General features: G+C 38.4%; 1 protein-coding gene and 1 non-coding gene across 2 annotated transcripts in view; one reads left to right on the forward strand and one right to left on the reverse strand.

The window, feature by feature from the left end:
- POF1B (POF1B actin binding protein) overlaps positions 1–14,438 on the reverse strand; it is a 102,554-nt gene that overhangs the window by 38,080 nt on the left and 50,036 nt on the right. The window contains exons 7-8 of the mRNA XM_029241265.1: positions 4,820–4,950; positions 178–205 (exon numbers count right to left, since the gene is read on the reverse strand). Of these exons, the coding sequence (XP_029097098.1) occupies positions 178–205; positions 4,820–4,950 (159 nt within the window). The remainder of the gene's footprint in view (positions 1–177; positions 206–4,819; positions 4,951–14,438) is intronic.
- LOC114906707 lies at positions 10,341–10,445 on the forward strand. Its single transcript, XR_003796520.1, has one exon. It is a non-coding gene; the product is annotated as a U6 spliceosomal RNA (small nuclear RNA).

The following is a 14,438-nucleotide window of genomic DNA, read 5'->3' on the forward strand; positions in this document are numbered from 1 at the left end:
ACAAAGATATAAATGGTTATATCATTTTAAAGGCAAAAGGATCATTATTTCTTTCACTAACCTGTTTCCAGTCTAATAAAAATACCAAACTAAAAACAATATTATTAATGCAAGTATCTGCTTTGTTATCTTCTTTGTTATCAACTATATTTGATTTTCAACTCTTTTTGCACTTACCTCATCTGTAGACTCAAAGTCCTGTTTGCTGCAAGAATGAAAAAAAAACAGACAACCTTAGAAAAATATATACATTGATCATACATAAATGTTACTGTTCTAAATATTTTACCTTACTTTTTGATATATAACATATCCAAGTGAAATTTATAATCCTAATGAAAAATTTAAAGCTAACTAAAATGGCACTTGACAAAAATAAAGTTAATTTTCCTGGAATTAGCTAATCTATTAAAAATGAACAACATCCAAATAACAAACCAATATAATATGCAGAATTACTACCATTCATTAACACTGGTTTATTTGTGACTAGATGCCGAAGTCTTCAGTTTGGCAAAAAACACTATCTGAGTGAACAAATAACAATAAGTCATTTTCTATTTCCACCTTATTTTTCTCCTTGTATTGCTCCCTTTTAATGCTGATTCCAGCTTCTCCCTACAGTGTCTTTAAGTTATTCATACCCTTTTAGTCAAAACCAAAACTTGTAAGACTTCGTAATCTACACTAATCATTCAATCTACACTACAGTATGTATAGCAATGACAAAGCTTAAAAGGATATTGGAATGTTTACATAGGGACATAGCCTTAAGCAACATGACCAGAATTCTAGTGGGATAGTAGAATTTCCAGCATCAAAATGAAGGTTTGTCCATGAGGGTTGGAAGGCCCTTTGTGAAGCCATGTTAGGTAGGCAAATGCTGCAAGCGAATTGTTAGTGGTTATACCAGTCCGGCACTGGCTCCTTTGGGGGATGGTGAAAGCTGGGAAGGATACAGTTCCAGCGTTGCCAGTGGCAACAGATAGGCCTTTATTTTTGCCTACTTGTTCCCCCTGCACTTCCTGGAAAAATTGGGTCCAAAATACATACGGTGAACATACTTCTCAAACAAACAAACGAACAAAAAACTGTACACATGTTCTGACAGCAAGACAAAGTATGTTAAAGTAAGACTATCTTAGGATATTATAGATATATGACTGCCATATCGTCAGGTACAACAGAAACATATTTTAGAGATATAAGCTAGTACATTAGCTCCTACCTTTACCTTCTAAGTAAGTGCTTATGAGTAATATATTGCTTACAGAGATAAGTGGGTCACTCACTGTGCGAAACCTCTCGCATGCATTTATAAAAATACACAAGCTAATGTGGAGAATGAGAACTGAAGATTTCATTTCCTGAGGCATGACTGCATATGTGCAATTGTCTGTATGTATGTATGTGGTATTTCCTGGGTTGCTCAAAATATAAATTTTGGGGAGGCCCTAGCGAAAAAAAATGAAGTATCTTCTACTTTTTTAGTGTGTTACTGAAGTAACTGCATGCATATATTGGAAGCTAAAAGAAGTTAAAATATGACTCACGATGCAGGTATAGTAGTCTTGCATTACTGTTAACTGGAATTATTATCACAATATTAATAGACCTTTTATGTTTAAAATCCCAATTCCAATGCCAACCTAGTACACATGTCCCTAGCCACTTACTTCTTTCTACAAATAAGAAAACAAAACAAAGAAACAAGGAGCAATCAACATCACTTAATACTGGAATTTACAAATGTAACCAAAATGGTTTCATAAGACAACCTTTCTTAATTCTGACCTTCCAGTCTACTTATTGCTGAATTGCAATTTAGGAAGAGAAGAAAAGTGGAGACAAAGGGGTGGGAGAGAGAGAGAGAGAGTGGAAACAAAGAGAGCAGAGGCGGGAGGTGGAAAGGCCATTGTGGATTATATCTCCATTCAGTACAAGGTGATGGTGACTATAATTACAGTGGGCAGAAAAAAAAAAAAGAGAGGCACTCACTATGTCACCTCACCTCCTAGGAAGGAAGGAATGTAATAAGGAAAAAAACAAAAGAAGAAATAAAAGGCGGGTGGAATGAAGAGAAAGAAACTGACAACCTTCTGACAAACAAAAACTCTTAAGCACCAAAATTTTATGAGACCCTCTCCACTCTGGAGTGTTTACTAATGTGGAGACCCCAGCTTTCTATTTTCTTTTTAGTATTTTTAGCTACTTTAGAAATTAAACTCAATGTTTTGCATCGCTTAATTACACATTTAGGTCACCCATATACATTTATCAAAACCCTCAATGACAGGAAGTTATTTCAAAACCCCAGATTACATCTCTACCTGGTTGGTCACTATAAAACAATTTAACTTCCCTTGCTCAATTACTTTGTCTACTTCTAATTAGTATGAGACTAATACATTTGGAATATATTTAACTCTCATTTTATAAACCTTTATTGAGTAGCGACTTTGTCAAGGCCATGTGCTCTGAACTGGATTTCAGCAATCCAAACACAAATATTATCTTGTCCTGTACGTGACACAAACATAAGTGATCTAAGGCAAAATTTGAGCAATGTAAAATTGGTCTAAGTCCTCCAACCTTTTCAAATTTGATGATTCAAAAATTGATAATTTCTTTAATGTGTCTGCAATATGTTAAATAATTTAGAGACACATATCTAGTATGAAAGGTTAAGTGATTTGCCTAAGTTAAGGTTCTCCCATAGGTTCTAGTCCCAGATTTGCCACTTTTGTGGCCTTAGGTCAGTGGTTCTCATACTTTAACATGTATCAGAATCCTCCAGAGGGCTTGCTGCTTGGCCTTACCCCAGAGTTTTTGATTCTACAGGTCTGTTTGCAGACCTGCATTTCACATGATGCTCCTGCTGCTTGTAAGTACATGTCTTAAATAAATCATTTATTGCTTATAACAAATCTATGAAATAAGTATTATTATAATCCCTATTTCACAGATGAAGAAACTGAGGTACAGAGAGGTTAAACAGGTTGCCTGATATTACACATCTAGTATGTAACAAAAGCTGGGACATGAACCCAGGGTATGAACCCTGCATCTACAATCAGGGTACTTAAGAATATATGTCTCTATATGCTCTTGATTTTACCATGTGATACTTTAACAGAAATATTCACAAGACATGATTAATGCACAGAAGAGGAACATCTAGACAAAACAGTATCTAGAGAAGGCTTTGCAGAAAAGCTGAGTCATGGCTTATAGGTATAAGAGTACTCAAAACTGTTTGAATCCATCTCAAGCACTTAGTAGCTATGTGATCTTAATAACTTATTCTCTTTGGGTGTCCATTTGAAACTTTTTATGGTTACTGTGCAAATTAGATAATATTTAAAAAGCACTTAGCACAGTGTCTGGCACAATAGTGGACACTCAATACATAATAGAGTACTCAGAATGAGGGGAAAGATTTTAAGGTAGTGACCTTATGCAAATGAATGAATGTGTGAAATAGTTGTTTGGATAAGGGGAGAGGATATTGATTAGTATAAAACACTGATGAAGGCCTAGGTGAAGATGGAAACCATGCGTTAATAATAACCATGTGCTTTTCTCTGTGCTCAACTGCATGGATGTAGCATAAAGAAGGCATTCAGTCATTCATTCATTCAACAAATATTTATTAAGCACCACACTAAATCAGTCACCACACTAGGCACCAAGGAAACCAGGGTAAATGAAACAGCCCTCAGCGGGTAGTGTCTGAATTCTAGGGGTAGTGGGCAGTGAGTAGTGGATAGAGGAAAAAAAGAAAACAATAGATAAAGCAGAGAGCTAGACTGATCCAGAGTTGGGATTTTGCTAAGTGGCAGGGACAATATGATAAAGAGGCAAGGCAGTTGAGGGTGATGCTAAGAGAATGGTTGCAATCATGAATAAGAAAGCAAGAAAAGTTGGGGAGGAGGGAGCTAATAAACAGAATTGTAATAAGCAGAGAGAAAAGAGAGAAGAGATTAAAGATCTCTGAGAAGTAGAAGAATCTAGTTGGTGAAGTTTATACTGACTTTCCTTTATCCTCCAGATTTTTCTGAGTTTATGGAGCTTTCCTAAATTTTGCCTGACAGATGACCACATATATGATGTGACTATGTAGTAGAAGGCAACTTTTGGAGTATAGCTTATGAAATTCATTTCATGACATAATGTGCTCTCATCTACACATGAATAGTTGATAAATTGTTTATGTTTATATATTTAAATAAGTATTATATATTATTATATAATATTATTGTATAATATACATATTTACATTAACTTATAGATATTTGTATAATTTATATTTCATACATTATATGTAATATATAATATTAAAATAATACATGACATTTATAATAATATACAACCCTAAATGTATATTAAACTCTGGTCTTCATATGTTGAGCACACATCAATGGAAGATAAACAGTAGTGTGTTGGCAATGGGACTGTATCTTATATCATCAATGTAATATCTTAAAACAAGTCATAGTATGCCACACATTTTTGAGCTCCTTGTCTAAGTGGTTGCATTTTTCATCAAAGTACGTTAGAAAAGAAGATCCACGTAATTCTTTACTGACCCCAAAATAGCTGGTAAGATATCTTCAATGATTTTCATTAAGTACATTAACTCTTAAAATGAGATATTTCCTCAGATCTGCTCATACAGTTGCCTGTTTCCCCATCAAAAGTACTCAAGTTTTGCTGTAAACCTAAAATTGCTCTAAAAAATAAAGTCTATTAAAAAATACCAGGGTATTGTAAAATGTTTGAAAGCTACAACGCCAAGCAAATGATATATTTACAGTACCTTCCTCCAATTTTCTGCAAATGTTCTAATAAGCAGTGATATAGATTCGTATTTTTACGGCTTAGATCAGCAAGCAACTCTCCAAAATATTTGGGATCCAATTTTTCAGGGCCATCATCCTGAATTATCACCTGAAGAAAATATCAATCACAATTATAAACAATATTAAGTTCACAGATATTTTGCTGTGAAATGAAAAAAGTGAAATAACCAATTAATACAAGTAACTCATCACAAAGTCATCACATAAATGAAGCCACTAAATTTTCTTTGTAGCTGATGTATACATTTTTCAATATGGGAGGAATTTAAAGGAAAAGCAACATTGTAATGGCATTTTCAGTTTCATTTCACTCAAGCCTAAGTGATCTAATGAATGCAAAACTTGAATAATTTACATAAAAATTCTTGAATATAGATGCTTAAATGAAAAGTAAAACAAGTAAATCAAAATCTCTGAGTTGCTCATTATCATCACATGGCTTATTCATCTGTCAGTGTCATTCCACTGATCCTCAGGTTACCTCATTGCTATAGCTAGCCAGGTAGATAACGCCTTCCTGCCTCACCTCTCTATATGTGTCCCTTCCAAAACCATTAACTTTCCCAAGTAGAAAAGGGCATTTCTTTAGCCAAGGATATTCAAGTACTGAGCTCCCTGTTAGAATCTGCACACAGGTAATTTGATACACTTAGTATTTTGCCTATTTTTCTCTCTTAGCCAATTATAATGCCCTCATAACGCTGTGAAAACCATGGAGTTTTTTTTTTTCCTTCCAGTTTAATTTGACAGAGTAATTTTATAGTTTCAAATTATCTTAAAGTATTTATTCCTTTTTTATTTTTGCACAAATATTCTCCTGTCATTGCACTGTACACTAGTTAACATGTTGGGTATACAGTTCTTTGCCCACATTAGTAATTTGTGCCATTACTAAAACTCTTGCTCTTGTGATTTCAGTGTGGCACCCAAATAAAGAGTAACAGAGTCCAGGACGGGGAACGATTTGCATCAGCCTCGTGTCTGTGTCCATAGATAAAAAGAGGTGTTAAAAGTTACCAAAGGAAAAAAAAATAGTTACCAAAGGGAGGTGATTTTATTTTGAGAAATGATAACAATAACTAATATTTATTTAGCTCTTACTATGTGTCAGCCATTGTGCTATGAACTTGACATAAAGATTAAATGAGGTAATGTTCTCTTGTAACCACTACACAATATTGCCTCCCAGAAGACCTCTTGTGTTTGTTTTCTCAGCAACTTAGGAATTACACTGCCTCTAACTGCATTATTTTGGAGGTTAGCTGGGCTAGGAGTTGAAACAGTCAAGAGTTTGATTTTCTTATTGTGAAACCATGCAAAATATGGCTGAAGTTCAGTTAATAAATTTTAATCAGTTAGAGAAAAGGTGAGAGCATTAAAATTGAAGAATGGGTTCTTTTGACCAAACAGCCATCAAGGTAGAATAGCAAGAAACAAAATTTCACTCCTTTGTATATATATTCCTCCTTAGTTGTATACAGTCCACAAGTTACAGTAACATTTGAGTAACACAGTAAAAACCAAAACCCACTTGGGTTCAAAAGTGTGGAGGGGAGAGGACAGACAGAAATCAGATTCTCTTCTGCTGTTAAGTCTTTGACAGGACTACACTCAATAATAAAACGAAATTTCCTAACCATAAACTATGACGTGCCAGTTAGCAATATTTTCATTACTAAATCACAGGTCGGTAGATTTTAATTTTATTGGAACTGTTTGTAGGTGTGCTTTGACATTTCTTTTAGAGCTGGCTCAAAACCATGTTCTTGTTGACTTGAAAAAGCCAAGATAGGGAGCCTCCCAAGGAAACATGAATGTTTTCAGTCAGAATAATGGTAGCTCTAATGGATGGAGGTTTTCTCTCTGTGACAATATTGAGTTGATAGGATACTTGAAATAAAATTACCTCACATCAGCATTTCTGCCTGATGAATGAGAGCTATCTTGAATGTCAATCTAAGATAATAGCTTTAGCTTTCACATAAAAATAGGGCAGGAATACAAACTGTGTTGAAGAATAGTTGTTCCAAGATACACAAAATGTGATATTTCTCAAAAAATTACAAAAATTATTAAAGATTCTTTAGCATGCATCCATCAAATACCTTTAATCAGATCACTATTTGACCATAATAATGGCTAAGCAGTCCAACTCCTTGCGTCTGATTGCTAGTAAAAGCCTCTGATTAGAATTACTGCCACAAACCCAAGGCAAGCAACAATGTTTAAGTGTGAAACCAGAGGCAAATCAGCAGTCATTTTTCAGAAAATCTATAGAAAGGAAGTACCTTGTAAAGGAAAACCATGGGCTTCACCTCACTACTGCCTTGGAAGTTCTTGTCCTGTTTCCAGTCTGGAGTTTTGTTTCTTATTTGTGGTCTATGAGATTCCAGGTGTGGAATTTCTTTTGTTAGTATCTATATTATATAAACTTTGATATTCAAAGATGATAATTTTGACCAACCATATTTACAAAGTTCAGTGGTAGTGATTATAGAGTCCTACCGATAGTAGACACACAATAGTTGCAGATTTCAGCTGAGCTATCTATATTTTCTTCCCTGGCCCCCTTCAAGCTTAGTGACACACATTTTTGAGAATACTGTTCAGGACTAGGGATAGCCTGTGATGAAGGCACAAATCACAATCTAGTAGTAATCTCATAGTAGAGGGTACTGGCTTAATTAAATTTATCCCCACTAGGTAACTGGCTTATGTATGCATTTTTCACCTATTTAGAATGGTTGCTTAGTGGATTCAAAAGTGCTTAAAATGCCATGTTATATAAAAGGAATTATACATAAATGCCTAACCCTCTAAAAGGTCATGGACATGTTAACTAATAAGGTCTTCTGTGCTTAGACCCTCCTGGGTAGTAACTTTTTGCTACATGACAACAGAAAACATCGCTATTAAGGAAAGCTTACAACGTATAGGTTGTAATAATAGGATAGGATAATAGGATTAATAATAATCCTAATAATAGGATAATAGGATTATTATTAATATAATATATATTATATATATTATATTATATAATAATATATATTATATAATATATATAATATCCTAATAATAGGAGAATAGGATTATTATCCTGCAAACCTTATATGGTGACACTTGTAGATAAATAAGGTTACTGCTTCATTAATTTTGCTTTGATTTGGGACATTTAATAGCTGTCATATAGATTGAAACCATAGTTAATCCAGTTAGCATTAATCCCCATGAAATGAAATGCATTTTATGTACAATGTCATTTAGCTAACAAGGTAAAAAAAAAACAATAATTGGTCTCTTCCTATTTTGTACCACAAGAAGAAATCCTAGGAGAAAAAGTATCAGAATTTTAGGTTCTGAAAATCCTCAGTGCTATTTTAATCTCCATAGATATTTTAGTAAAGAAATGTTGCATTATACAGTACCTGGTACACAGAAGATTTTCAATAAATGTTGTCACTGAATTGAATGTACTGTACAATAATTACAATTCTAAAATGAAGACTTGACTCATAACAACAGTCCTGTACTTGAAATAAAGACCTAATTTAATTTCCTGTGAGTAACTCTAGGCAGCAAAGTGTTGCAATGAAGAAAGAATGGAAATTGGAGCCAAAAGTGGAGCGCCCACTTCCTAGTTGTCGCCTAAGTGTATGTACTGCTTAACCACTCTGAACCTCGGGTTGCTCAACTGTAAAATGCAGGTAATTTAGTGCTTATTTTATAAAGTTGCTGGAGGTATTACTTTGGAGGGGGCAGGTAAATTATTAAACTGTCATGTAAAAACCATCATATAAATAATGGTTTTATTTAACTTAACACATATGGACAATTGGTTATTTGAATAATGATAGAAGGAGTAGAAGATGGTTATAAATTTTCTACACAACTCTCAGCTACTGGAGAGTAGAGACACTCTTTTTATACATTTCTTTAATTCCAGCACATACCATAGAGTCTGAGTATAGTAGATCCTCAGTAAACATTTGTTGCATGAGGAAGTTGTCATAAAGGATGCAATTTGGGCTAAATGTTAACTATAATAGATGGAAAAGCACTAATTGGAAGAGGTGCTTTAACAAGGCAACTGAAGGACTTCCCTGGTAGTACAGTGGTTAGGAATCTACTTGCCAATGCAGGAGACACAGGTTCGAGCCCTGGTCCGGGAAGATCCCACATGCCTGGAGCAACTAAGCCTGGGCGCCACAACTACTGAGCCCACGTGCCACAACTACTGAAGCCCATGTGCCTAGAGCCCATGCTCCACAACAAGAGAAGCCACCGGAATGAGAAGCCTGCACTCCGCAATGAAGAGTAGCCCCTGCTCACCGCTACTAGAGAAAAGCCCGTGTGCAGCAACGAAGACCCAATGCAGCCATAAATAAATAAATAATTTTTTTTAAAAAAGCAGCTGAAATTGACTTTATCCAAAACCTAGTCAATGCTGTCCTTGCTCCCTTTTTAGTGTATATGTATAGCTTTTGACAACAAGATGATTCTTCCACTCCTCTAACAACTAAAAATAAGTAGATTGTTTGGATTGTCATTTTATAATGAATCCAGGTGACTAATTTGTAACTGCTTAAATTATTCTCTCTGACTGGAAAATAAAATATATTTTCCTATAACACACGTGACTACTGAAAACTTATGAAGCTTTTTCTCATGAACAATGGGAATTTTGCCACTAATCATGTTTTTCCCCCCTTGTGGCTTCCAGAAATCTCAGAGCCAAGTTTTTAGCCCATTTTTACTAATGACATGGAACTCTGTGGCCTGCATTTCTGTGTACTCTATTTTCCTTCTGGTGTTATTGCCCCATTATATTTACACTGTCCTTGACATTTCTTTTTCTGTTCTATTACATCTTATTTGTTCTTTTAAGCCACTCTAAATACTTTTTGTAATGAAGCGGGAGATATATCCCAATGAAATTAATTTTAAATGAATATGTATTTTTTAATGCATAACTTCTTGGAAACATCTTTGTTGCTACTTTTTTCTCTTCTCCACCTCTCTGCCATTTCTCTATTCTGCCATTCCTTAGTATGTAATTTATTCAAGGAATGGAACCACTTCTTTATTATGTAAATAAAGCCAATGGAGGAACTCACTGCACATATGTAGTAGCTCTTTCAGTGTATTGATAATTTATCTTACATTCTAACATTTTTTCTTCACACAAAGGCTAAAATCTATACCCCCAAGCCACACGCAGGATTTAAAAGGTCTCAGTGGCATGATGCTTTCATTCATTCAGCACACATTTACTGAGAACTTACTAAGTACTGCCTTATGGTACAGTTCTAAGCGCTACTGGGGGAAAAAAAGACATAAGATACTGTCTCCTCCTCTCTCAAGGACCTTATGGTCTTTTAGAAGAGCTAAGATATGTATCTAAATAACTTTATATGATAGATTGCCCAGTTCATAAGAGCTATGAAGAGAAGCACAGATCAAATGGTAAAAGAGTGCTCTCTTCTCTTCGGCAGCACATACACTAAAATCGGAACGATACACAGAATATTAGCATGGCCCCTGCGCAAGGATGACACACAAATTAATGAAGCGTTCCATATTTCTATGGGCGGGATGTGAGCCCCGGAGCCTTCTCCCCGTCCTGTGGTGTCTCCCCAGGTCTTCCACAAGCTGGCCTCCTACAAGGGCTGTTTGTTGTCTAGCCTCAGCACGATGCTGAAGACGTGGGTTAGACTGCAGCCCAGGGCAGAGTCTCCTGAGAGCCCTTGTTGCCGAGAAAGCCAACTGCGAGACGCCTTGCTGGCTGCTTGGAGAAAAAACCCTAAACACCTGCTGGCCGAGTACTGCGAGTGGCTCCCGCAGGCCATGCAGGTTGACCTCGAGAAAGCCTGGCCACCCACCCCTGACCGCTGACCCAGTGCCTGCCTGAGGGGCCAAGGACTGGCCTGCGGACCCAGGGGGACTGGCAGCGGCCGGTGTCCGGCACAGTCACCCTGACCCCAGACCGCGCCCAGGAGGCAAGTCGAGCCTCTGGACACCCTCGTTCATCATGGCTCGATTCTGGGCACGACGTGCTGCCTTCCCTGAGCAGTCTGACCCAGGGGTGACTTTTGTAACTAGTTATCACAGGGTGGATAATGGTTTTATCTCCCATGCTGGCCCCATTTTAAATGTGCTCTATGTACTACATTAGTCCCTGTAGAGCAGCAGGACTGCTGGGCAAAGGCAACCACGGGCCCTTCCTCTGCTCTCCGTTTCCTGTGAGTGTGGTGCACCCTCCCCACAGCCAGGGAGGGCCCCCAAAGCTACTGCTGGCTCCTGTGGAGTGGGTGTCTCCTCCCCAGGGGTCAGCCCCCCACTGGCTATATTACTGTAATAAACCTTAGCTATGATGACAACAACAAAAATGGTAAAAGAGTTATAGGAAGGAAACCCAACTTTCAGCTATATGAGAGTGGTTTTATGTAGGAAGATTCTTCAGACTATGACAACTGATTAGGTGTGAGGTGGCAAATGAGAGGGAAAGTAAAAAATAATGCTAAGGGACTTCCCTGGTGGTCCAGTGGTAAAGAATCTGCCTTCCAATGCAGGGGATGTGGGTTCAATCCCTGGTCAGGGAACTAAGATCCCACATGCCGCGGGGCAACATGCCAAAACGTGCCCGCATGCCACAACTACTGATCTCACGCACCTCAACTAGAGCCTGCGTGCTGCAAACTACAGAGCCCATGCATTCTGGAACCTGGGCGCCACAACTACAGAGGTCACATGTCCTGGAGCCTGCAAGCCACAACTAGAGAAGAGAAAAACCGCCGCCACAACTAGAGAGAGGCCTGTGCACAACAACAAAGAGCCCACATGCCACAATGAAAGATCCCACGCGCCTCAACGAAGATCCTGCGTGCCACAACTAAGACCTGATGCAGCAAAAATAATAATAATAAATTAAATAAATAAATAAATAAATAATAAATCTAAAAAAAAATAATGCTAATTTTTTTTTTTCTTTTTGGCGGTACGTGGGCCTCTCACTGTTGTGGCCTCTCCGTTGTGGAGCACAGGCTCTGGACGTGCAGGCTCAGCGGCCATGGCTCACGGGCCCAGCTGCTCCGTGGCATGTGGGATCCTCCCGGACCGGGGCACGAACCTGCGTCCCCTGCATCGGCAGGCGGACTCTCAACCACCGCGCCACCAGGAAAGCCCAATAATGCTAAATTTTAAGTCTGGTGATTAGGGCACTGAAGATATCATTAATAGAAATGGAGGGCATAGAATGAAAAGCTGGTATATGGTCAGTTGGAGGTGACTGTGGGACAGCCAAGTAGAGACATCAACTAGTCCATTAAAAATTATGGATTAGGGCTTCCCTGGTGGCACAGTGGTTGGGAGTCCTCCTGCTGATGCAGGGGACGCGGGTTTGTGCTCCGGTCTGGGAGGATCCCGCAAGCCGCGGAGCGGCTGGGCCCGTGAGCCATGGCCGCTGGGCCTGCGCATCTGGAGCCTGTGCTCCTCGGCAGGAGGGGCCACAGCGGTGAGAGGCCCACGTCCCACACACAAAAAAAGAAATTATAGATTAGAGCTTCGGAGGGAAGTTTGGGGAGTTGTCCATGTAAAGGTGATATGTAAAGGTGATAGAAGTCAAGCTTTTACACCATATAGTCAAGGCAGAAGGGGTAGAGAAAGGAGAAGAAGGCCAAGGGGATGTGTCTTTGGGGAAGATCTGATGAAAGAAGGAAGAGGAGCCTGAGAAGAATTAGAAGCAGCAGTACAGTATAATGGAAAGAAAGAATATCAAGAATACAATGGATCAACATTATCAACTATTCCATCTTATTCGAACTGGAATAAGATGAAAATGAAGCAAAAAAGGAAGTGGAATTTGCAACTTAGAGCTCAATAAAAGCAGTTTCAGAAGAATGTTGAAACTAGAATCTGGTTTTCAAGGTGTTAAGGAATCTGTGGGTAATGAGGAAATGGCAGCAGTGAGTATGCCTCCCTCCTTCAGGGATTTTGCAAGTGAAGGGAACAAAAATGATTGAGATCATAAGTCAGTAGATTGGCAGGGTTGCTAATGGAGTTACCTTGAAGACAAGGTTAGATTATTAATTCTCAAAGATCAGAAGAATCAAAAGTTCACTGAAAGTACAGAGAAATTTTTCAATGAAGTAGGGTGTTGAAGGAGTTCGCATAGTGAACTCAAATTGTGGTCCCTGGACCAAGTAGCATTAGGATAACGAGTGAACTTGGAAATGCAAACTATCAAGTCCCAGCAATCTATATTTAAGCAGGTCAGCCAACTGATTCTGGTACACATTAAAATCTGAGTTCCACTGCCCATTCTTGGTAGAAGGCAAGGCTACCTGCAGAAAGTAAGAGAACAGCAATGGGACCTGGAGTGTGAAGAGGGAAAAATAAAGACTATATACTGAGGACCGGGGTGGCAAGTCAATCAGAATTAACTAAAAGGACTGTCTAGCAACAGAAGGAATCCAGCAAGACAGAGATAATCTGTACTAGACTAAATTGGCCTAGTTTGCGAACTTTCTCTAGCACACGAAGTCAAAATCTAGGTGCAGAGAAAGTGGATGGCAGTCTATCCAAAGTAAGGGATTAGCAAAATGAGGACTAATCAGAGAAGGCAACAGTTCTAAGGGTTTCTATCAAGAGCATTGTTGAATCAGCTGACAGGGGACACCAGCCTGGTTTGGAATTGAGGGCTAGAGAGCTTGTTGAGGGCAAGGCTCAATGGGAATTAGGGAGCAGGAGATGAAGTAAGAAAGTGATGATAAGAGAAAGAGAGATTCAGAATTCCAGATGAAACAGTTTCAAGTGATGTGGAGGTTCAAGGAGTGGCCAAATTCTATGAGAGCTGAAGATGTAGTAGAAATGAAGAAATTAAGGGTGATGAAGAACCATGAGGACAGAGCATGAGAAAGATCTATCATTTGAGTGGAGAAGTTCTCATAGATGATTCCAGGGCAGGGGTCAGGGGAAAGTGGGGAGAAGATTGTAAGCCTGCCAGTGAAACTGTTGAAGGATGATGAGAGTGACTAGAAGGTCAGTAGTAGTGATAATATGAGCCAAGAGGAGAGGTGTATATGGATTGCAGGGTTTTAAAGAGAGGAAATGGTTGATCAACAAAAAACAGAACACTTGACTGTATAAAATTGTACTGAGAGGGCTTCCCTGGTGGCGCAGTGGTTGAGAGTCCGTCTGCCGATGCAGGGGACGCAGGTTCGTGCCCCGGTCCAGGAAGATTCCACATGCCGTGGAGCGGCTGGGTCCGTGAGCCATGGCCGCTGAGCCTGCGCGTCCGGAGCCTGTGCTGTGCAACAGGAGAGGCCACAACAGTGAGAGGCCCGCGTACCGAAAAAAAAAAAAATTGTACTGAGAAAATAATTAGCAATAGATACATAGAAAACCAAACAAATGAAAACATTTAAGGAATTATTAACACCAGCAAATAATAGTTGTACTAATAAAAGCAGCAAAATAGTACACAAATTGGTTCAGCAGTAAATACTTTCATAGCAATAATAATATAAACACTGAATAATGATTTAGCCCAAAATATGGGGATTTAACTATACTGAGATG

Source organism: Monodon monoceros, unplaced genomic scaffold, assembly GCF_005190385.1.
Source record: "Monodon monoceros isolate NGI ecotype Baffin Bay Population unplaced genomic scaffold, NGI_Narwhal_1 Super_Scaffold_22, whole genome shotgun sequence".
In the NCBI taxonomy this organism is placed as follows: Eukaryota; Metazoa; Chordata; class Mammalia; order Artiodactyla; family Monodontidae; genus Monodon; species Monodon monoceros.